Genomic DNA, 22,600 nt, shown 5'->3' on the forward strand with positions numbered 1-22,600 from the left:
TCCCCCATCGCGGAGCCTGCGGTGTCTGTCCCCCCATCGCGGAGCCTGCGGTGTCTGTCCCCCCATCGCGGAGCCTGCGGTGTCTGTCCCCCCATCGCGGAGCCTGCGGTGTCTGTCCCCCCATCGCGGAGCCTGCGGTGTCTGTCCCCCCATCGCGGAGCCTGCGGTGTCTGTCCCCCCATCGCGGAGCCTGCGGTGTCTGTCCCCCCATCGCGGAGCCTGCGGTGCCTCCCTGCGCAGCCGGGGGCGGGGCGGGAGCTGCACGCGGAGGGCGGCACCTGTCGGCTCGAGCCTGTGCAGCAGCGCGCACGACGCCACGTCCGTGTGTCTGGGGCTACGAGCCTGGGGTCTGTCTGTCGTGCAGCGGCCCGGCCGGCCGGGCGTCAGCGCTACGTGCGGCGGGTGGGGCGGGCCGGGGGCGGTGCCGCGCGCGGCGCGGGAGGCGGGGGGCGCGGGGCGCGGGGCGCGGGGCCGGCGGCGGCGGCATGCGGCTGCTCGCGCTGCCCAGAGCGCGCTGACACGGGGCAGCTCGGGCGGGGGACGCGGCGGCCGGCGAGCCGAGGGCGCAGACAGCCGGACAGACCGCGGACGGCGGTCGGGGCGCCGCGCCATGGGCCGAGCCGGGGGCGGGGGCGGGAGCCCGGGCCGGGGGCCGCCGCCGCTGCTGCTGCTGGGGGCCGCCCTGGTCCTGGTCCTCGTCGCCCGCGCCGCGCCGGGTAGGTACCGACCGCGAGCGGCGCCCCACCCCGGCCGGGAGCGCGCCGGCCTGGGGTTCGAGTCCGCGAGCGGCGGCGAGGGGGCGGGGCGGGCCGGGGCGCTGGGAGAGGGGCCTTCGCGGAGGCCGGGGCCGGGGTGCGGGCAGGGGGCGCGGGCCGGGGTGCCACTTGGGGGCGGGGCCTGCAGGTGCTGGCGAGCCGGGGCCGCGGGTTCCAAGCCGAGCGCGCGGGTGGGGCGGGGCCCTTCGGGTGCGACTTCAGGGCGGGCCCTGGAGCAGAACTGGCTTCTGCCAGCGGGACGGCGGCGGGCTGGAACCCGCGGCCGCGGGGGTTCGACTGCGGGTCCCCTGGGGGGCGGGGTCGTGTGGACGCCGCGTGCTCCCCGGTGGGCGTTGGGAGGGGCGGGGCTTGGCGGGGCGGTCCCGCGCGTGCTCCCGAAGCCCCGCCCTTCCCCGCCGCCCCGCCCCTCTCCCTCGACGCCCCGCCCCTTTCGTTGACGCCCCGCCCCTCCCGCCCCCAGCGCGCGAGGCGGGCAGCGCCGTCGAGGCCGAGGCCGAGGAGCCGGGGAAGAGCGTCCCGGCGTGGGAGCCGCGCGCCAACAGCTCGCGGGAGCAGGCCAGCCCGCCGGCCGCCGGGGAAGACCGGGCCGCGTGGGCCGCGCCGGGCCCGGGGGAGGGCGCCGAGGAGGCCCTGGAAGCGTCGGCGGCCGTCACGGACAGCGCCTGGCTGGAGGCCGACGGCGCGGGCCCGGCAGGGGTGACGGCGGAAGCAGGCAGCGGGGACGCCCGGGCCCTTCCGGCCACCGCGCGGCCCTCCGTGCCCGCCGCCACCCCTGAGGTGACACAAGCCGGAGCGCCAGCTTCCGCGACCGCGGGCCCCAGGGAGAGCCCGTCGGGGGTGTGGCCGCACCCGGAGGGCAGCAGCCCGGAGCCCGCGGCGTCGGAGCCCACGTCCCCGCTGCGGGGCAGCCCGGAGCCCGCGCCCGACGACGACGACGACGACGACGTGGCGGACACGGACTATTTCGGAGGGGCCGAGCCGGGGGACTTGGCGGGCGGGGAGACGCCGTCCTGGAGCCTGCTGGACCTGTACGACGACTTCACGCCCTTCGACGAGTCCGACTTCTACCCCACCACGTCCTTCTACGACGACCTGGACGACGCCGAGGACAGGGACGCCGAGGACAGGGACGCGGCGGCCGGCGGGGACCCGGGAGACGAGCGGGCGCCCACGGCCGAGCCGACCGACCGACCCCCGCGCCCCGGGAGCAGCTCGGCCCTCAGGCCGCGGCCGCCAGAGCCGGGCCCCGGCGAGAACAACGGCACCGAGTGCCGCCACGGCTTCGTGAGGCACAACGGCTCCTGCCGCTCGCTGTGCGACCTCTTCCCCAGCTACTGCCACAACGGCGGCCAGTGCTACCTGGTGGACCGCGTCGGGGCCTTCTGCAGGTGAGCCGCGGCGGGTTCGAGCCCCGCCGCCTCAGGGGCGGCCGCCTCAGGGGTGGCGGAGCAGGGCTGCGGGGGCCTCTCTCGCTCGCTCCTCCTGCCTTGTGGGTTTCCGGCGGTGAAGACAACGGGGGAAAGATTTACAGAGGACGAGAGGGAGAGGGAGAGGGAGAGGGAGGACACCTGAGCGGGTCAGGGGGCGCGGGACAGGAGGCGCAGCTTCTGAGAGGCTCACGGCTTCCCAGGCCCTCAGAACAGAGCGTGGTGGTTGTGCGGGAGGCCCTCGGGCCCGCGGCTCTGAGGTCCCAGGTTCAACCCCCCGCACCACCGTATGTATACCAGAGCTGAGCGGTGCTCTGGTGAAAATGAAGTGAAATAAGTAAACGGGGGCCGGGCGCTGGCGCAGCGGGTTAAGCGCAGGTGGCGCGAGGCGCAGGGACCGGCGTGAGGATCCCGGTTCGAGCCCCCGGCTCCCCGCCTGCAGGGGAGTCGCTTCACGGGCGGGGAAGCAGGTCTGCAGGTGTCTGTCTGTCTCTCCCCCTCTCTGTCTTCCCCTCCTCTCTCCATGTCTCTCTGTCCTGTCCAACAACAACGACATCAGTAATGACTACAACAATAAAACAAGGACAACAAAAGGGAATAAGTTAATATTTTAAAAAATTTAAAAAAAAGAGAAAAAATATTTTAAAAAATGATGGGGGTCGGGTGGTAGCAAAGAGAGTTAAGCGCAGGTGGCGCGAAGCGCAGGGACCGGCGTGAGGATCCCGGTTCGAGCCCCCGGCTCCCCACCTGCAGGGGAGTCGCTTCACGGGCGGGGAAGCAGGTCTGCAGGTGTCTGTCTTTCTCTCCCCCTGTCTTCCCCTCCTCTCTCCATTTCTCTCTGTCCTATCCAACAATGATGACATCAGTAACAAGAACAATAATAACTACAACAACAATAAAAAAAAAAAGGGCAACAAAAGGGAAAATAAATAAATAAAAAGACAAAATACTTAAAAAAAAAACTTTCCTAATTCCTGTGATTTCATCACTAGGATTCATCCCTCAGAAACAATTTGTTTCCTCTTAAGTGTCGTGACCTTTACCAAACCCCTGAAATGCAGAGGCCACACAGGGACTTCTCTCTGGGCTTTGGGAGGAGACCCTTGTTGGCTTGGGAGTTCCCCCCCCTTTTTTTTTTTTTTGGTGGGGGAAAGCAGGAGAGAGCGGGGTACGGTGGCAGTGAAGGGTGGAGGGGGGCCTCGAGCTGCACCAGCCACAGGACTTAGTCGGCAGAGCTGATCCTGGCTGTAAGTCGGGGTGAGGCCCGGAAGGAAACCTGACTGCCAGCCTAGGCCGAGTCTCCCGCTCTGGAGAGCTGCTGGGCGTTCTCAACCCTGAGGACGAGTTTCTGTCCCCTTCCTCTTCGGGGTTTGTCTTTCTTGAGCTGTCCAGACCAGATGTTTCCAGGGTCGCACACAAGTGCTCAGACTCCTTTACAAGCCTTAGAAGTGGCCAGAGCCTCCAGGTAGGTTCCTCTGGAGCTCGTCTCCATTGGTCTGAGAGGGACGTGTCTGGAATCTGGTGTCTCGTGTAAGTCTGCTTCTTGATCTCTTTGGAGGTGTGTGAAGAATTTAAATTCTGTAGGTCTTGCTCTTTTGCTCTTTTGCTCTTTTGCCAGGACAGTGACATACCTACACTCCCTCCACCCCCAAAAAGTATGAAATGTGCTTTAAAATTTAAGTTCTAGGGAGTTGGGCGGTAGCACAGTGGGTTGAGCGTACCTGGCGTAAGGATCCTGGTTTCATGCCCCGGCTCCCCACCTGCAGGGGAGTCACTTCACAGGCAGTGAAGCAGGTCTGCAGGTGTCTGTCTTTCTCTCCCCTTCTCTGTCTCTGCTCCTCTCTCCATTTCTCTCTGTCCTAACAGCAGCGACATCAATAACAACAACAATAATAACCACAACAATGATAAAAAAAAACAAGGACAACAAAAGGGAATAAATATTTTTTAATTGTTTTATTTTTTTTTAATTGGGGAATTAATGTTTTACATTCAACAGTAAGTACAATAGTTTGTACATGCATAACATTCCCCAGGGGAATAAATATTTTTTTAAAAATTAAGTTCTAGTTCCTTCCTTTGAAGTTCTTTTCTGCAAGTGATCGTGGCTCTAAGGGTGCTCGTATAGCGTGTTTCCTTTCCATTTTGATGGGAATTGTCTAGCTGTTGCCAAAAAAAGGAACCGTGAGCAAGAACTCATAATGAGGGGTACCAGGCGGTGGTGCCCCCCCCCTTAAGCATACATCTTACCAAGCTCGAGGACCCAGGTTTGAGCCCTTAACTCCCCACCTGAAGGGAGGTCCACTTCACAAGTGGTGAAGCAGGTCTGCAGGTATCTATCTTTCTCTGTCTCCCCATCCTCTCAATTTTTCTCTGTCCTATCTAATAGAAAGGGGAAAAAAAAAAGTAAAGTAAAAAATGGCCACCAGGATTGGTGGATTCGTAGTGCCAGCACAGAGCCCCATCGATAACCCTGGTGGTGATTTAAAAAAAAAAAAAAAAAGAAATCATAATGACAAGATAGGGGCCGGATGGTGGCGCACATGGTTAAGTACATGCACAAGGACCCCAGTTGGAGTCTCAGGTCCCCACCTGCAGGGGGAAAGTTTTTCGAGTGGTGAAACAGTGCTGTGGGTATCTCTACCTATCTATCTATCCTACTTCCCTCTTGATGTCTGACTGTTTCTATCCAATAAATAAAGATTAAAAAAACATTTTTTTAAGTGGCCCAGGAGGTGGCGCAGTGGATAAAGCATTAGACTTTCAAGCATGAGGTCCTGAGTTCAACCCCTGGCAGCACATGTACCAGAGTGAAATCTGCCTCTTTCTCTCTCCTCCTATCTTTCTCATTAAGAAATAAATAAAATCTTTAAAAAAAAATTTAAGTTGAGTCGGGCGGTAGCACAGCGGGTTAAGTGCATGTGGTGCAACGTTCAAGGATTCCGGTTCGAACCCCTGGCTCCCCACCTGCAGGGGAGTCGCTTCACAAGCAGTGAAGCAGGTCTGCAGGTGTCTGTCTTTCTCTCCCCTTCTCTGTCTCCCCTCCTCTCTCCATTTCTCTCTGTCCTATACAACAACAACAACATCATTGGCAACAGTAACAATAACCACAAGGGCAACAAAATGGGGAAGATGGCCCCCAGGAGCAGTGGATTCGTAGTGCAGGCACTGAGCCCCAGCAATAACCCTGGAGGAAAAAAATACATACATATATATATATATATATGTATGTATGTATTTTGTATTATGTATATATGTATGTATGTGTGTGTGTATGTATATATATATACATACACACACACACACACACATATAATGAGAAGACATGTTTGGGAGGCTGAGTGGTGACACACAGGGTTGAGCACAGTGTGCCACAAGATCTGTGTTCAAGTCCCCATCCCAGTCTGCAGAGAAGCTTTTGTCAGTGGTGAAGCAGTGCTGTGGGTGTTTTTCCTTCTCCTCTCTGAATTTATGTCTCTACCCAATAAATAAATAAAAATATCTTTAAAAGATATGCCGTTTAGTTAAGGGCTACCAGAAACACTAGGGGAGCCTGTAATTTTACTTCAAACTTTAGGGTAGGGGCTGTAGTGGGTTTTTTTGTTGTTGTTTGTCTGTTTTTTGCTTCCAGAGTTATCGATAGGTCTCGGTGCCTGTACCATGAATCCACTGCTTCTGGTGGCCATCTTTTTTCTTTTGTTGTTGTTGCTGCATAGGACAGAGAGAAATGGAGAGAGGAGGGAGAAGACAGACAGAGGGAGAGACAGATAGGTGCAGGCCTACTTCACCACTTGTGAAGCAACCCCCCTGCAGGTGGGGAGCCGGGGCCTCGAACCGTCATCCTTGCGCAGGTCCATGCGCTTTGTACTATGTGAGCTTAACCCTCTGTGTCACTGCCCAGCCCCCCTGGAAGCTGTGGCAATCAATCTCTACAAAATCATGGTCTTTTATCCTAAAGTAAGCTTCCCCACCAGAGTGTGAAATATGGGGCCCCCACCTACGTGTCATCCCCTATTCTGTAAGCCATTATTTCTCCCAGTACAATGACTGGAAAAAGAACCTGCTGCTTGTGGAGAGCTGGGAGAGGCCCCCCGGAGAACCAGAGAGATAGCTCAGCCTATTAGAAGAGCACCAGCTTGCCTGGTCAGTCCCTGGAGTCAGCCCCTGGGACCACCTAATGCCAGAGCTGAGCAGTGCTCTAGTTCTTCTTCTCTCTCGCCCTCCTCATATTCTCTTTTCTCTGTTATCATACATAAATAACCATTTAAAAAGCAAAAGATAAAAAGAGATCCCCCAAACCTCCTGGGGCTCTCAGGCTTCCTGAGTGACGAGGTTAGCCACGTGGCCGTGCCAACCTTGGAACCATGAGGTCACACTGCCTTGGGAAGGCTTCTCCACAAATCTCTGGTTCCCCCAAGGATCTCACAGGGCCGCCCAAAAAAGACTCCTCTTCCTGCTGGAAAACTGCTTTGCATTCCGCTCACAGGAGACTGCCGAGCCTCTAGTTGCAGACTGCAGTTGCCTTTGTCTTTGTCACCCTGACCCACTGCAGGGAAACGAGAGAGCTGTGGCAGACTTCTCTAAAACAGTGGGCTAGAGGGATTCGCTTCCCCCAGTGTCCCCAGACAGATAGCGTCCTTTGACCGCAGAGGGTCAATCAGAAAAAGAAAGGATCCTCTGTTAGCCGTGTGGGTCCATCCTCTCTGGGTGTGGGGTAGCCAGTTCTCTGACGCACTTCCCCCACTTCTGGACCCCTTTCTCTTGTCTGTTCTTTGCCCTGAGGGTCACATCCTCCTTTGCCTGCCTCTGTATCCTTCCACATCTTTCCTCTTTGAAGCAGCCTGGTTCCCATGGAAACAGCAATGTCATTGGAAGAGTTGGAGCCTGGGAATGTCCCCCAAGGGCAGGAGAAAGTCACTCAACAAAAGGACTAAAACCCACCGAGAGGGTTGATTCTCACTATGCTTTCATGACAGTTCTCATGGTGCTAGGACAGGAAGCCTTAGGAGCAGGACTTTGAGGGCTACCGAGGTAGGAGGAGAATGTGTGTATATTTATTTATTTATTTATTTATCTCCATCTTTGTGCTTGTCCTTGTTTCTTGCTGCCTTATTTTTCAGTGTCTGATTGGCCATGTGAACTAGATGGGATTGCAAAACCGTCAGACTTCTGTGTATAAAACAGACCCTACCACATTACAGCCAGAGCTGCTACTAATCTTGCTTTTCATGTTTCTTTTACCCAAAGCCCAGAGCAGAGAGGGGCCCAAGAGAACCTTCTTGATTGTCTTGCTCGGTCTTGTGAGGTAGAAAGCCAGGGTGCCCTTGCTGGTCACTTAGCAGCCGAGTGGTAGACCTGCTCACTCAGTCTCACCCCCCCTAAATGCTTCATTCATGTCATGGGCCTCAGAGGTCCGCTTCATCATTGGTTGTCAAATGGGGTTATGCACAGGTTGGGGGCACCCCAGCTCTTGACCGTCATGCTGGCCGTGTCCACGGCAGCCCGCCCATTGCCTCCACCCCACCTTGTCTCTTCTGCAGGTGCAACACGCAGGACTACATCTGGCACAAGGGCATGCGCTGTGAGTCCATCATCACCGACTTCCAGGTGATGTGCGTGGCTGTGGGCTCGGCAGCCCTCGTCCTGCTCCTACTCTTCATGATGACGGTGTTCTTTGCCAAGAAGCTGTATCTGCTTAAGACGGAGAACACCAAGCTGCGCAGGACCAAGTGAGTGTGTTGCACAGCCTTCACTCTGGCCCTGCCGCGGCACCCCTCCCTCTAGCCCAGGGATGTTGCATGAGGGTCTGGCCCTTGCTCTGAGCCCTTAGTTGTGGTTTTTTCATATGAGAGTTTCATCCAGGCTTATCCATGCTACACAGGGTGTGCTGGGACTGAGGCCCTGTGGCACACTGCACTGAGCCCCGCTCCACACCCACCCCAAGAACAGTAGAGCGATTTCTGCTCTAGTTCCCCCAGTGAGTTGCTGTGCCTAGTTCCCACCGCCATCTGACTGCTTCCAGGGTCTTTGACAGCCAGTAACCTACATGAGACACTTACACATCTGCAGGAAGTAACTCCACCCTCCCTCAGACCTGCTGTCACTCAGCATCAGCTCAGCGAATGCTGAGAAGAAAGGGTTTAACACAGCAGAGCATTGCTTTTCTTGCTTTGTTTTTAATATTTATTTTGTTTAATGGTACAGAATGAAATTGGGGGGGGGGAAGGGAGGCAGGGAGAGAGGAGAAACACCTACAGCACTGCTTCACCACTCGCAAAAGTTTCTTCCTTGTAGGTGGGGACAAGGGAATTGAACCTGGGTCCTTGTATATGGTGATGTGTGGGCTCAACCAGGTGTCCCACCACCTGACCTCAGCATTGCTTTTCGAAGCCGGCCAGTCCTTCGTCTAGACAGAAGTGCAAGGAATCTAAGGCAATCCTTTTCACTTCTCTTAACTAGAATTTGGAGGAAAGAGAACTTGCAGTTAGCTTGCTAATTAACTGGATTTCTCTGGCCTTCTGGGAATAGAGAGTCTCATTTCACTTCTTTCCTTATCAGAGCAATGACAGCTGTGTGTATGTGAAAGTCAGCATTTACCCTTTAAATCCATGGACACTTGAATGTGACCTCACATGCGGTGAGAGAACCACTGATCACTAAGCTAAGTGAAACACCTTACAGAGTGTCAGGAGTCACAAACAGAAGAAGAGACTGGAGTCCAGCCTCCCTGAGACGGAGAGAGAACTTATGCAGAACAGCCCCAGCTCCCTTTCAGCCTGTCGCCCCATTGACTCCTCCCCTGACCTGCCGCTACCTCTGGAGAATGTGGCTGAAGGGTTTTCCTGGGTCCTGGGAAAAGGACAAAACACCATCTGTTGCTCCTTTGCTGGGTAGACTCCGGCAATATGCAGATGTGCAGATGTCGCAGCTTCTGGCAGCCTTTCAGCTATCTGGTGGGTGGCTGAAGGGGCCCTTCCATTGTGCTTGTGCACTGAGGCACGGCTGTATCTGTGCATGTGATCACGAACTAGGACCCTTGGCTCCTGTGTAGGCTGTGTAATCAGGGTGAGGGAGAGAAGGAGCAACTGTCAGGGACTGGAGAGGTAAGAGCTGTGGCCAGGGGCAGAGCCTCGTTCCAGCCCCTCGTCCTCCAGCTGACTACATTTAGTGCAGAGCATGGCTCTCTCACCCCTTGGTTCAAATGCTACCTCTCCCTCATTTCTCTCTGTGGACGTCCTTCCCCAAGCCTAGTTACTGCTCTGCTAACACTGTATGTGCCCACTGCACTGCAGACACTGCTGCAGTGTATTGATTCGAAGATGCATCTTTTTTCCCCCAACATATTAACATTTCTGAAGTTGGGTTGTATCTTGCAGTCGCTGACACCTCGTAACTACTGTTAGCCAGGTGGCAGTTATGTTTTAGTTGTAGTTGCCTGGCTTGAGTCAGTGTGGGTATGGCTGTTCATACCATTTTTTGATTCTTTATCTAAAGACTAAATGAATGGGCACTGAGTGGTGGCGCACCTGGTTGAGCACACGTTACCATGCTCACGGACCCATGTTCAAGCCCCCAGCCCCACCTTCAGGGGAAAAGCTTCAAAAGCAGTGAAGCAGTGCTGCAAGTGTCTCTCTCTCCCCCTCTCTGTCTCCCCATTCTCTCTCAATTTCTCTCTGCCTCTATCCAATAAATAAATAAACGAAACTTTTAAAAGGGCTAAATGAGCTACTTTAAGTATATAGCAAAAAATGCTAGGTGATAAGATGATACTGAATCCTAGTTTAAATATTGCAATCTCTTTCTTGATGGTACAGCTGGCAAATAATTGTGCATCTTACTACAGTCTATGGTCTTTGTTGGATAAAAAAAAAAAAAATTTGACCCATGATAACTTTTGTAGGTTTTTTTGTTGTGATCATTTCATTTATATTTTTCCCTCTTTTTTTCTGTCCTAACTAGCAAATTCCGGACCCCATCTGAGCTCCACAACGATAACTTCTCCCTCTCCACCATTGCTGAGGGCTCTCACCCAAATGTAAGGAAACTTTGCGACACTCCCTGTACCTCCTCCCCCCATGCCTGTACCTTGACTCACTATGATAAAGTTATGTGTCAGGTAACTTGGCTTCTTCACATGGCCCCTTTTGCATGATTCAGTCTACTCTCTGTGGTCTGTTTCAGCATGTGGAGCCACTGCTCAGAGCTCTGGAGTGGCACCAGTTGGGACAGTAGAAGTGGGAATTAGGCAGGTTGGCAGTAGCACAGCAGGTTAAGCACACATAGCACGATGCACAAGGAATGGTGTAAGAATCCTGGTTCAAACCCCGTGCTTACCATCTGCAGGAGCTTCAATTCACTGGCGGTGAAGCAGGTCTACAGGTGTCTTATCTTTCTCTCCCCCTCTCTCAACTTCTCTCTGTCCTATCCAACAACAACAGCAATAACAACAGTAATAATAACAACAAGGGCAACAAAATGGGAAAAATGGCTTCTAGTCAGGAGCAGTGGATTCCTAGTGCAGGCACCAAGCCCTAGCAATAACCCTGGAGGCAAAAAAAAAGAAAAAAAAAGAACTTAATGGTGCATCACTTGCAAGTAGTAGAAATATATTTCTAGGATGACTTTTTTTTTTTTTTTTTCCTTTATCTAAGTTTTACAAGTAGATCTTTGACTTTCAACTTTCCATATCAAGGAGAAAGACTCTGCTCTTACTGCTAGGGAATTTGCTGGTGTTCACCAAAGCTAATGAATGGTGTTTGCAATTTGGGATGGATGAAAAAAACCTCTGGGATAGGTAGGAAATGGTGCTCTTGAAACTGTTTGAAAACCCTAAAGTTTGTTAGGCTTCCATAAATTGATAAGGTCTGAGATGAGCATAAAATGCTGGTAAAATCATATATGTCCTTTCTTTGGTGGATGGCACATAGAAATCCATCAAAAGATCCCAGTATACTGTTTTCTAAAGGCCCACGGGGTTCTCTGGGAAAATACTAGCTGGTAAAATAATGGCTGCTGCCAGAAAGAATTTTAGAACTAAAGAAGAAAAAAAACTGTCCAAGTACCAAATCATGTGACATTCAAATCCCAAAACTCTGCATGTGACACAGACTCCAGCCCTCACGTCAGGTGCGTCACTCAGCAGACAGGGAGCTAAACTAAGACACTTTGCTCAGAAAAGTGGGGCTTAAGAGCAGGTTTTTTTTTTAAAGGTTTTCTTTTTCTTTTTTTAAAATAATCTTTATTTATTGGATAGAGACAGCCAGAAATCAAGAGAACAGAGGTGATGGAGAGAGACAGAGAGACACCTGCAACATTGATTTACCACTCACAACGCTTTCCCCCTGCAGGTGGGGACCAGGGGCCTGAACCTGGGTCCTTGCACATGGTAGCTTGTGTGCTTAACCAGATGCACCACCACCTGGCCCCTTAGAGCAAATTTTGAAGTTATTTGCAATAGTGGGGTCTCGGCTCATAGGGCTTGGTCTCACAGTCTAGAGCAAGAAATGCTCTCTATCTGTACTTTGCATTACAGCAGCCATGGCTCGAGAGATCTTGAAATGCGGCTATGGCTACCCTGGTGAACAGCACAGGCCTTGACCTTTGTCTACTTAACAGTGGGGAAAGGGACTGAAGACAATAACAAATACTACTTTGTTCACCAAGCCCTCCCCCGCCAAAGGAAAACTGTGGTCTGTGGTCTGGGAGGTGGCGCAGTGGATAAAGCATTGGACTCTCAACCAAGAGGTCCTGAGTTTGATCCCCGGCAGCACATGTACCAGAGTGATGTCTGGTTCTTTCTCTCCTATCTTTCTCATGAATAAATTCTTAAAAGAAAAGAAAACTATGGTCTGGTACAACAGAACTAAAAGGACCCATTTAAATTAGTCACGGGTAGCGGAGCAGTTAAGTGCACATGGCACGAAGCGAACAGACTGGACCGGCATAGGGAACGTGGTTTGAGCCTCCAGTTCCCCACCTGCAGGGGGGTCGCTTCACAAGCGGTGAAGCAAGTCTGCAGGTGTCTGTCTTTCTCTCCCCCTGTCTTCCCCTCTTCTCTCCATTTCTCTCTGTCCTATCTAGCAACAATAGCAACAACAAGGACAACAAAATGGTAAAAATGGCCTCCAGGTAAACTTAGCAGAGGTTTTTTTCTTTCTCTTTAATAATGTGGTGCCAAGAAATGGCCTCAGGGACGCTTACATGCATGCAGCCTCCCAAGCCTCTTTTTTGTTAAGTTTCCTCTTTTTTTAAAAATTTTTTTTGGTATATCTTAATATTTATTTTTGGCTAGAGACAGAAATAGGGAGGAAATATGGTGATAGAGAGGGAAGGAGGTGTGGTCTGGGAGGTAGGGAGGTGGTGCAGTGGATAAAGCACTGGACTGTCAAGCATGAGATCCCAAGTTTAATCCCCTGCTGTACATGTACCAGAGTGATGTCTGGTTCTCTCTCTCCTCCTGCCTTTCTAATAGATAAACAAAAATCTTAAAAAAATTTTTTAATAAAACAGAGAGGAACCATAAACCAGAGCTGAGCAATGCTCTGCTCTTTCTATATTTGTCTTCCTCTCTGTATCACTCTCATTAAGATAAATAAAACATGTTATGTTTGTTTTAAGATTTTACAATGAAAAATAATTTGGGGGGACTTGGGAAGATAGAAATAGTAATGCAAAAGACTTTCATGCCTGAGAGTCTGAAGTCCCAGATTCAAAATCCAGCACCACCATAAACTAGAACTGAGCAGTGTTCTGGTAAAATGAAATAAAATAAAAACAAATAAAAATAATAATAGTAATAATATAGGGGCAACTATATACCTCAAAGTAAAAGTGCTTAGTAGTCTTCTGTGATTAGGCTTACAAAATAAATAAATAAAGGAGAGAGGAAGAGGGACACCTGCAGCTCTGCTTCACTGCTTGTGAAACTTTGCCGCTGTAGGTGCGGACTGGGGCTTAAACCCTAGTCCTTGTGCATTGTAACATGTGCACTCAACCAGGTGCAACACCACCCAGCCCCCCTAATTTTTTTTTCCATTGAGAGAGAGAGATAGACTCAGAAAAAGAAGAGACGTGCGTTTAACCTGCTGCGCTACCGCCCGACTCCCACTTCTTTATTTTTATTTCTTTAGTTACTTTGCAGTGCTGGAGCTTCATACTTGCAATTCCTCTATTCCTAGGCTGATTTTCTCGTTTTTATTTTAAAGAAGAGAGAAGCCACAGCACTACTTTACAACCTGTAGAGCACCCCCCCTGGGGCCATGGTGCTCCTATCTGCTGTCAGGGATTGAACCCAGGGCCTTACACATGTAAAGTGTGTGTCCTCACCCAGTTCCTTAGCTTCCTTAAAGTGTGTGATTGAATGAGCCAAACAAAGGCTCCCTGTTCTGGGCTGATCCAGCACTGTGGAAACAAGGCATCTGTCTGGGAAAGCTACCCCTGTGTTGATTTCAGAATAGAGCGAGCCTTGGCAGGGACGCAAGCAGGGTGTCCCTGGGAAGAGCTGAGAGGTGGTCTGGGCAGCGCTTGGAGCACCCCTCAGGGAAGTGACTGCTGTTTCTGATTCTTCTTGGATCTTTGTTTACCTGCTAGGGCTTCCCTGGGCTCTGTGCCTGCATGGTGCCACTGCTCCCAGGGACTTTTCTTTTTTTTAGATAGCAGATGAAATACAAGTGAGAGAGGCAGCAGGAGGAGAAGCACTCTCACATTGCTTCCCGGCTCACAAGGCTCCCCCTTTGCACGGCTCCTCCAAATGGAGGCCAGGAACTCACACCCAACCAAGCAGGTGTCCTTGGGCACGGTAAAATACGCACTCTACCCAGAGAGCTGCCTCCCTCCCGACTCTTGGATCTGAAAGCCATCCCCACCAGCCATCTCTTCTGCTTGTGCCCTGAGGGACCCCTCCGGCACAGCGCTGAGTGCAGGCATGACTCTCCTGCCCAGCAGGGAATAAACTGGTAATTTCTGTGTCTTCATCTTGATCTTCTCCACTTAACCCAGGTCAGACTTGGTCAAACTCGGGATCTTGTAGTGGCAGTCGCCATGTTATTTTGAAATGAAGCCCTGCTTATTGCTGTGGCCACCATACTGATTGCATCCATGTGACAGTGGCATCAAGATGAAAGTGGAAAAAGCAGGAAAGCAGTCAAGAGTCATCCAGCCAGGCTGTTCTCTCCCCACCCCTCATCTTCAGCCCTTAACTTTCCTTTTTGGTACTGGTGTCTCCAAAGTTTTAGAGAGTTATAATTATCTTACTGAAAGGCTAATTCTCTGCTAGTCGGGGGGGGGGGGGGCATCAGGCAGGAGATGGTTCACCCCATAGCGCACACACTTTGCCCTGCATGAGGTTCTGTGTTCAAGCCCCTGGCCACCACAGAGGAGCACTAGCATGGGGAAAGCTTCATGGGCTGTGGAGCCATGGGAGGGAAAAGGGGTGGGGTTGACCAGCAGGATCAGTGGATTTATGTGGAGCCTTAGGGATAACCTTGGTAGAAAAAATAAAAGGAAAGTAGATTAGGGGGGTAATTTTCCTACCCAGTGCCTAAAATCTCTACCAATCATACTCTGAAAAAAATTCTAACAAAAATAATATTGCTTTGATGGGCGAGGGGGGCATGGGAGCAGGGGCAGTTGTTGTTATGTCGGTGGCATGATTCGCCTGGCATGTGCTGCCCCTGGCCTGGCCCCTCCTGGCTGGCAGTTCTCTGTTGGTGAGTCAGTGGCTGTTGTATGCTAAGCAGCCAGTCTTAGAAGGGACCAAGGGAAGGAAAGGGGGACTCCTGCAGCTGCGGGGGTTTGCAGATTATCTAGGAGGAATGGACTGTCTGTGGGAAGCTGGACACCTTCCAGGTCCTCGGGTGAGTGAGGTCACCTGAAATGCGCAGGCAAGCTGCCTGAACACCAGGGCTGCTGTCAGCTCTCACAGCTGTGCCGTCAGCAGGATGTCTTGGGCATCACTTTGGGCCACCTAGACTTTGACAGACCTTTGAGGGTTCAGTGATTGCTAGGATTTCATCACACAGCCTCAGGGCTCTTTTCTTCTTGCCGTCTCAGCCTCTGTGATTTGGTAAAGCCCTGCTGCCCCAACCTTCTGATCGAGGCTCGTACCCGGCCACATAGGCGCCCCGGCCTGAACCCAGTCTGCCCTGGGCTGAAAGCCCTCCCCGCACCTGGGGTGGACCCTGGCAGTGGCCGCATAGTAGTTTCCAGGGCTTTTGCCAGCTGCAGGTACAGCTCCCTCGTGATGAAGGACTGCCACCAGATCAAAGCCGATCAGAGCTGGTCAGCTGAATAGGGCCGAGTTCTGCAGGAGAAACACTTGGGTCAAGACAGTTGCACCAAGGTGCAGGTGCTCTCACCTGTTCTGTCTGTCTGGATGGCTTAACTTGTCCTGCAGCACTGCTTGGGTACTGGGTTCCTTGCTGTTAGAGTGTTCTTCTCCCATCCATTGTCCCAGAAGGAGTCTCTCTTTCTTTCTTTTCTTTTCTCTTCTCTCCTCTCCTCTCCTCTCCTCTCCTCTCCTCTCCTCTCCTCTCCTCTCCTCTCCTCTTCTCTTCTCTTCTTTTCTCTTCTCCATCCCCAGGGCACTGCTCTGGCTTATGGTGATGGGGGGATTGAAGCTGGGACTTTGGAGCCTCAGGCCTGAGAGTCTTTGAATAACTACTGTTTGCATAACTACTGTGCTGTCTCCGCCACCCTTTATTAATCATTTATTACTGTTATTATTACTATCTTCCCACATGGTGATAGAAAGTATCAAGTGTCTGTAACTCCTTTGCCTGAAACCTGCCTCAGTACTATATAAAGTTCATTTCCTCTTACTCTTTATTTTGTTGCTGGTGTGGCGGGGAAGGAGAGGGGCAGAGCAGGGCTCTGCCATTTTTGATGGATGACTGGTTTTTGTCTTGTTTTGTGATGACAGGGATTGACCCAGGGCCTCGTACACGCACTGCTTCTGCTCTAGCATGGGATCGCCTCCCTGATCTCCTGTCCTTTTCTCAGTTAAAATGAGGAATATATGTTCCCCAGTTGCCTGGAAATCGTGTTTCCATGGATAGAGACTTTTCATTATCTAAGCTGGTTTTCCAGAAAAGGGCTATGTGAGGTCGGGCACAAGGAGCAGGTGACAGTGGTTTCTGTGTGCACATTGCTTTTGAATAACACTAAGACTGGACCCCCTTCCTTTCTTTCTTTTTATAAAATTTTTTTTTTAACCAGAGCACTACTCAGCTCTGGTTTATGGTGGTGTGGGAGATTGAACCTGAGACTTTGGAGCCTCAGGCATGAGAGTCTCTTTGCATAACCATTATGCTATCTACCCTTACCCTTCTATTTTACTTGACAAGACAGAGAGGAATTGAGAGGGGCGGAGGAAGTAGACAGGGAGAGAGAAAGATAGACATCTGCAGACCTGCTTTACCAATTATGAAGCATTCCCCCCTGCAGGTGAGGAGTGAGGGCTCAGCCCAGATCTTTGTGCATGGTAATGTATGTTCTTAACTAGGTGCGCCATCAGACAGCTCCCTTCTTTCTTTCTTTTTTTTTTTTAATATTTTTTATTTATTTTCCCTTTTAATACAGTTGTTGTTTTATTGTTGTAGCTATTATTGTTGTTGTTATTGATGTCGCTGTATAGGACAGAGAGAAATGGAGAGAGGAGGGGGAGAGAAAGAGAGACACCTGCAGACCTGCTTCACCGCTTGTGAAGCGACTCCCCTGCAGGTGGGGAGCCGGGGCTCAAACCAACCGGGATCCTTACACCGGTCCTTGCAATTACACCACGTGCGCTTAGCCCACTGCGCTACCGCCAGACACCCCACCCCCGGCTTCTTTCTTTCTAACCAGTCATGACCATGACCTAGAGGTATTAGAAGTCAGACATAGAGGTGAGGGGCACTGGAGCTTTTGGAGAAGGAAGGCCCTGGTCCTAACTGTGATGACCACCTTGGATTTTTAAAGTGGTTAAAGCAAGAAAAGTCTGAGCTAGTTGGCCCGGGGACATTCTCTACCTTACTCATGATTTTGATCAACAGACTTCTCAGCACCTGCAGTAGCTGTGGGGCACCACAGAGAGAAATGAGCCCCGCTGAGTCACAGTGGGTGAAATTCCCCTGCTGGTCCTAAAGGGGAATTGAGTAGCTGTCCGAGTTCCCTGGCTGCAGAATTCTGAGGCCCTTCAGCAGGCTTCCTGTAGTCTACAAGCTTAGACGTGGACAAGCAGAGGGCACTGAAGCAGTCAGAAATGGGCGGTGACCCAAAAGCATATGTCATCTGGTGCAGCATGTGGCTGGACCCATCCAGAATTGGGCAAGGAAAAGCCCTTGATTTACTGTATTTTTTGAACACTGATTTTATTTCCTACGAGAAAGTTTCACGGGGTGGAGAGAAGGAGAGCTAGATAAGCCAGAGCACTACACCAGTACACACGGTGTCAGACCTTGAAAAAAGACCATTTCATCCCGATCTCAGTGAAAGAGAAGTAACTGCCCTTCACGATTTCATCTATGTAACGACTTTCCTACAGTGCCGCTGCTGCCGCTGCTGACTTACTTTGGTTTCATTCGAGACTTAAGAGCAAACCTTTCTTTTTTTTAAGTTTTTTAATTATTGTCTTTATTTATTTATTGGATAGAGACAGTCAGAAATTGAGAGGGAATGGAGAGATAGAGAGCGTGAGAGACAGACACCTGCAGTCCTGCTTCACCACCCATGAAGCTTTCCCCCTGCAGGTGGGCACCAGGGGCTTGAACGGGGTCCTTGCTCACTGTAACGTGTGCTCAACCAGGTGCACCACCACCTGGTCTCTACCTTTCTTTTTTCTACTCACGCTTCTTTGAGTCCGACCTGCCTGAGCTTGTTTGATCCCTCTCCCCACTGTCTCCTTCTTGTCTCTTTCTCACCTGTTTTCCTGTTCCAGGATGATCCAAGTGCTCCCCACAAAATCCAGGAAGTCCTCAAGTCCTGCCTGAAAGAGGAGGAACCATTTAACATCCAGAACTCCATGTCACCCAAACTTGAGGGTGGCAAAGGTGACCAGGCTGACCTGGAGGTGAACTGTCTTCAGAATAACTTAACCTAAATAGAACAGAGCAAGAAGAGAGGAGGGGTGGGGTGGGTGGGGTGGAGAGGGGTGGGGTGGGGAAGAAGCATTATCTCCTCTTGTACAGAGTCTATTTCTTGTAACCATTTGTTAAACTCTTTCCTTCTCGGTCTCATGGCATGCTTTGATGTTCTCTGTACAGGAAGAAAAAGTACTAAGTAAGTGGAGAACCTGAACAGAATTGCATACACTGGGTTTTGTCTGTGCTATCTGTACATTGCTTCTGCCTCTGTGATTTCTAAACCTATGCTGTTATTCAACTGACTTTTTTTTTGTACTTTGACCCACCTTTTTTTGAAATACCAGTAAAAAAAAAAGTTCTTGAAATAAAACTTTTTAAAAAGCTGTCTTTTTCCTAATATGATTGCTAATATCATCATCCTTGTCAGTTGAATTGGATTATCACCTTTATTGAAAATGTATATTTAAACATTTGAAATCCTAGAGATGGTCTGTTAGCTCAGTCTGCCAAAACAAAAACCACAGACAGGGTGGCATTAATAATAGAAACAACATCAATAACAACAATGATAAAAACAACAAGGGCAACAATAAAGGAAAATAAATAAAATATTTAAAAATAAAATAGAAACTGTTTTAGGGGGGCACAGCGGGTTAAGCACACATAGTACAAAGCGCAAGGACCGGCATAAAGATCCTGGTTCGAGCCCCTGGCTCCCCACCTGCAGGGGAGTTGCTTCACAAACAGTGAAGCAGGTCTGCAGGTGTCTGTCTTCCTCTCCCCCTCTCTGTCTTCCCCTCCTCTCTCCCATTTCTCTCTTTCCTATCCAACAACAATAAAAGCTATAACAACAATAACAAGGGCAACAAAAATGGCCTCCAGAAGCAGTGGATTCGTAATGTAGGCACCAAGCTCCAGCAATAACCCTGGAAGAAAAAACAAACTATTCTTTTTTTTTTAATATTTATTTATTCCTTTTCGTTGCCCTTGTTTTACTGTTATAATCATTATTATTATTGATGTCATCATTGTTGTTGGATAGGACAGAGAAATGTAGAGGGGGAGAGAAAAAAAAGGGGGGGAGAGAAAGACAGACACCTGCAGACTTGCTTCACCGCCTGTGAAGCGACTCCCCTGCAATTGGGGAGCCGGGGGCTCGAACCGGGATCCTTATGCTGGTCTTTGCGCTTTGCGCCATGTGTACTCGACCTGCTGTGCTACCGCCCGACTCCCAAAACAAACTATTCTTGAGGTTTATTTTACCCAGTTGATGAGAGAACCCAACGTGCCATGCAGCACATGCAGTAGGTACCAGGGCGGTGCTGGGAGTTAGACACGGGGCCTCAGGCAGGCGGGTCCTGCTCTCTAGCCACTGCGCCAAGCTCTTGGCCACTGTGACTTGCTTTCTAAAAAGATCTTTCTTAAAAATTTTTTACTACCCCACCTGCAGGGGAGTCGCTTCACAGGCGGTGAAGCAGGTCTGCAGGTGTCTTATCTTTCTCTCCTCCTCTCTGTCTTCCCCTCCTCTCTCCATTTCTCTCTGTCCTACCCAACAACAACAACAACAATAATAACTACAACAATAAAACAAGGGCAGCAAAAGGGAATAAATAAATAAAATAAATATTTAAAAAAATTTTTTACTGGCTTTATTTATTTATTGGATAGCCAGAGCCATAAATTGAGAAGGAAGGGGGAAATGGAGAGGAAGAGAGACAGGTGGGAGTAGATAGTATAATGGTGATGCAAAGAGACTTTTGTGCCTGAGGGTCCAAAGTCCCAAGTTCAATCCCCCACACCACTATAAGCCAGAGCTGAGCAGTGCTCTGGTAAAAATAAAAAGAGAGAGCCAGAAATCTGCAGTCCTGCTCTACCTTCAAGAAGTTTTTCCCCTGCAGGTGGAGACAGGATTTGAACTCGGGTCCTTGAACATGGTAACAGGTGCACCACCACCTGGCCTCCTAATTTTATTTCTACAGTTCTAGAAGCTAGAAATTTAAGATCAAGGTACTGAAAGGGTTGGTTTCTGTTGAAGCCGCCTTTCTTGTTCTGCAAATAGCCATCTTGCTTGTGTCCTCATATGGCCTTTTCTGCGCAAATAGTAGGAGAAAATCTCTGCTCTCTCTTTTGTTAATTTTATTTGATAGGACAGAGAAACTGAAGAGGGGAGAGGAAGAATGAGAAACAGAGACAGCTTCCCCCCTGCAGATAGGGTCCAGGGACTTGAGTTCTTTGGCATGGTGATGTGTGCACACAACCAAGTATCCCCCCCCCCCCCCCGCTGCCTCTCTTATAAGGACACCAAGTTGTTTGGATTAGGCCCCACTCCACTGAGCTCATTTAACCTTGACCAACCCCTGTAGTAGCCTCAGCCAGCATCACACTAGGTGTTGCGCTTCAGCATATGACTTGGGAATTGTGTGAGTGTGGGAGAGGACAGTCAGGCCCAAACAACTTGCTAGTGTCTATTATCAAGAATATTCATTGATTCTTTCATAAAACATTTGTGGGTCCAGTGGTGGTGCACCTGGTTGAGTGCACATGTTATAATGTGCAAAGACCAGAGTTTGTCCCAACCTGAAGGGGGAAAACTTAGTGAGTGGTGGAGCAGGACTGCAGGTCTCTCTCTCTCTCTCTCTCCCCGAAGATTTTATTTATTTGGGAGTCAGGCAGTAGCACAGCGCATTAAGCACAGGTAATGCAAAGCGCAAGAACTGGCGTAGGATCTGGGTTCAAGCCCCTGCTCTCAGCCTGCAAGGGAGTCACTTCACAAAGCGGTGAAGCAGGTCTGCAGGTGTCTCTCTTTTTCTCTCCCCCTCTCTGTCTTCCCCTCCTCTCCATTTTTCTCTGTCCTATCCAACAACGACAACATCAATAACTACAACAATAAAATAACCACGGCAACAAAAGGGAATAAATAAATATAAAAATATTCTATTTATATTATTAATGAGAAAGCTAGGAGAGTGAAAGAACCAGACCTCACTCTGGTACATGTGCTGCTGGGGATTGAACTAGGGACCTGCTTCAGAGTCCAGCGCTTCATCCACTGCATCACCTCCCAGATCACTCTCTCCCTCCCCCTTCCCTTCGATTTCTGTCTGTCTCTATCCAATAAATGAATATAGATGAAGTAAACATTTATTCAACATGTACACAACCAGGCAGCATGGGACCAGTAACTCCAGATGACTAAGACCCTAACTTCCAGAAGTTGCTGGGGGAGCCAGGAGACCCAATAGAGCACAGATTCTGGCGTTCACGAGAATCTAGGTTTAGGCTCCCGAAACACGCGGAGATTTCATGAACAGTACACTGATGCTGTGCTGTCTCTCCCCTCTTTATATCTCTCTCACTTTTTCTTTTTGCCTCCAGGGTTATCGCTGGGGCTCGGTGCTGCTCCCAGCAGCCTTTTTTTTTTTAATTTATTTAAGTATTTATTCCCTTTTGTTGCCCTTGTTTTATTGTTGTAGTTGTTGTTGGATAGGACAGAGAGAACTGGAGAGAGGAGGGGAAGACAGAGAGGGGGAGAGAAAGACAGACACCTACAGACCTGCTTCATCACCTGTGAAGCGACTCCCCTGCAGGTGGGGAGCGGGGGGCTCAAACCAGGATCCTTGTGCCGGTGCCTGCGCTTTGCGCCACGTGTGCTTAACCCGCTGCGCTACCACTCTACCACCTGATTCCCTCTCAGCAGCCTTTTTTTTTTTTTTTTTTTTTTTTTGGCTATGACAGAGAAATTGGGAGAGGAGGGGAGATATAGAGGGAGAGAGACAAGGGAGGTGGGTGGTTGCACACTGGGTTAAGTGCACATAGTACAAAGCGAAAGGACCCGCTGGATTAGCAGTGGATTCCTAGTGCCAGCACCAAGCCCCAGTGATAACCCTGGAGGCAAGAGAAGACCTGCTTTACTGTTTGTGAAGTGTCTCCCTGCAGGTGGGGAGTTGGGGGTTCAAACCTGGATCCTTGCGCAGGTCCTTGCACTTAGTACTATACTTAACCAGGTGCACCACCACCTGGCTCCCCTCTGTCTCTATTCAATGAAGAAAGAAATATGGGGGCCTGGCAGTAGCGCAGCGGGTTAAGCACATATGACAAAGCACAAGGACCAGCTTAAGGATCCTGGTTCCAGCCCCCGGCTCCCCTCCTGCAGGTGGAGTCGCTTCACAAGTGGTAAAGCGGGTCTGCTTTCTCTTTCTTCTCTTTCTCTCCCCTTTTCTGTCTTCCCCTCCTCTCTTAATTTCTCTGTCCTATCTGACAACAACAACAGCAATAACAAAACAACAACAATGGCAACAAAATGGTAAAAATTGTCTCCAGGAGCAGTGGATTTATGGTG

At 50.6% G+C, this 22,600-nt stretch overlaps 1 protein-coding gene across 2 annotated transcripts; it reads left to right on the forward strand.

The window, feature by feature from the left end:
* The first annotated feature begins 459 nt into the window (after window positions 1-459).
* On the forward strand, window positions 460-18,644 carry CSPG5 (chondroitin sulfate proteoglycan 5). Of its 2 annotated transcripts, none has more exons than XM_060204804.1 (5): window positions 460-716; window positions 1,237-2,164; window positions 7,744-7,932; window positions 10,163-10,238; window positions 11,736-12,044. In XM_060204804.1, exons 1-5 carry the CDS (start codon window positions 611-613, stop codon window positions 11,757-11,759), a joined length of 1,323 nt encoding a protein of 440 aa, XP_060060787.1. In that variant the 5' UTR covers window positions 460-610; the 3' UTR covers window positions 11,760-12,044. The 2 variants fall into 2 exon arrangements, with proteins under 2 accessions (XP_060060787.1, XP_060060786.1); XM_060204803.1 differs by lacking the exon at window positions 11,736-12,044 and adding an exon at window positions 18,117-18,644 and having other exon boundaries at window positions 462-716.
* The last annotated feature ends 3,956 nt before the right edge of the window (window positions 18,645-22,600 follow it).

This window comes from Erinaceus europaeus, chromosome 12, assembly GCF_950295315.1.
Source record: "Erinaceus europaeus chromosome 12, mEriEur2.1, whole genome shotgun sequence".
NCBI classification, from domain to species: domain Eukaryota; kingdom Metazoa; phylum Chordata; class Mammalia; order Eulipotyphla; family Erinaceidae; genus Erinaceus; species Erinaceus europaeus.

What these genes read in the sequence shown, in the direction of transcription:
- CSPG5 (XM_060204803.1), top strand. Translation starts at nt 611, where the DNA reads ATGGGCCGAGCCGGGGGCGGGGGCGGGAGCCCGGGCCGGGGGCCGCCG. An exon ending in CGTCGCCCGCGCCGCGCCGG is followed by an intron (nt 717 to 1,236) that starts GTAGGTACCGAC and finishes TCCCGCCCCCAG; the next exon opens with CGCGCGAGGCGGGCAGCGCC. An exon ending in ACCAAGCTGCGCAGGACCAA is followed by an intron (nt 7,933 to 10,162) that starts GTGAGTGTGTTG and finishes TGTCCTAACTAG; the next exon opens with CAAATTCCGGACCCCATCTG.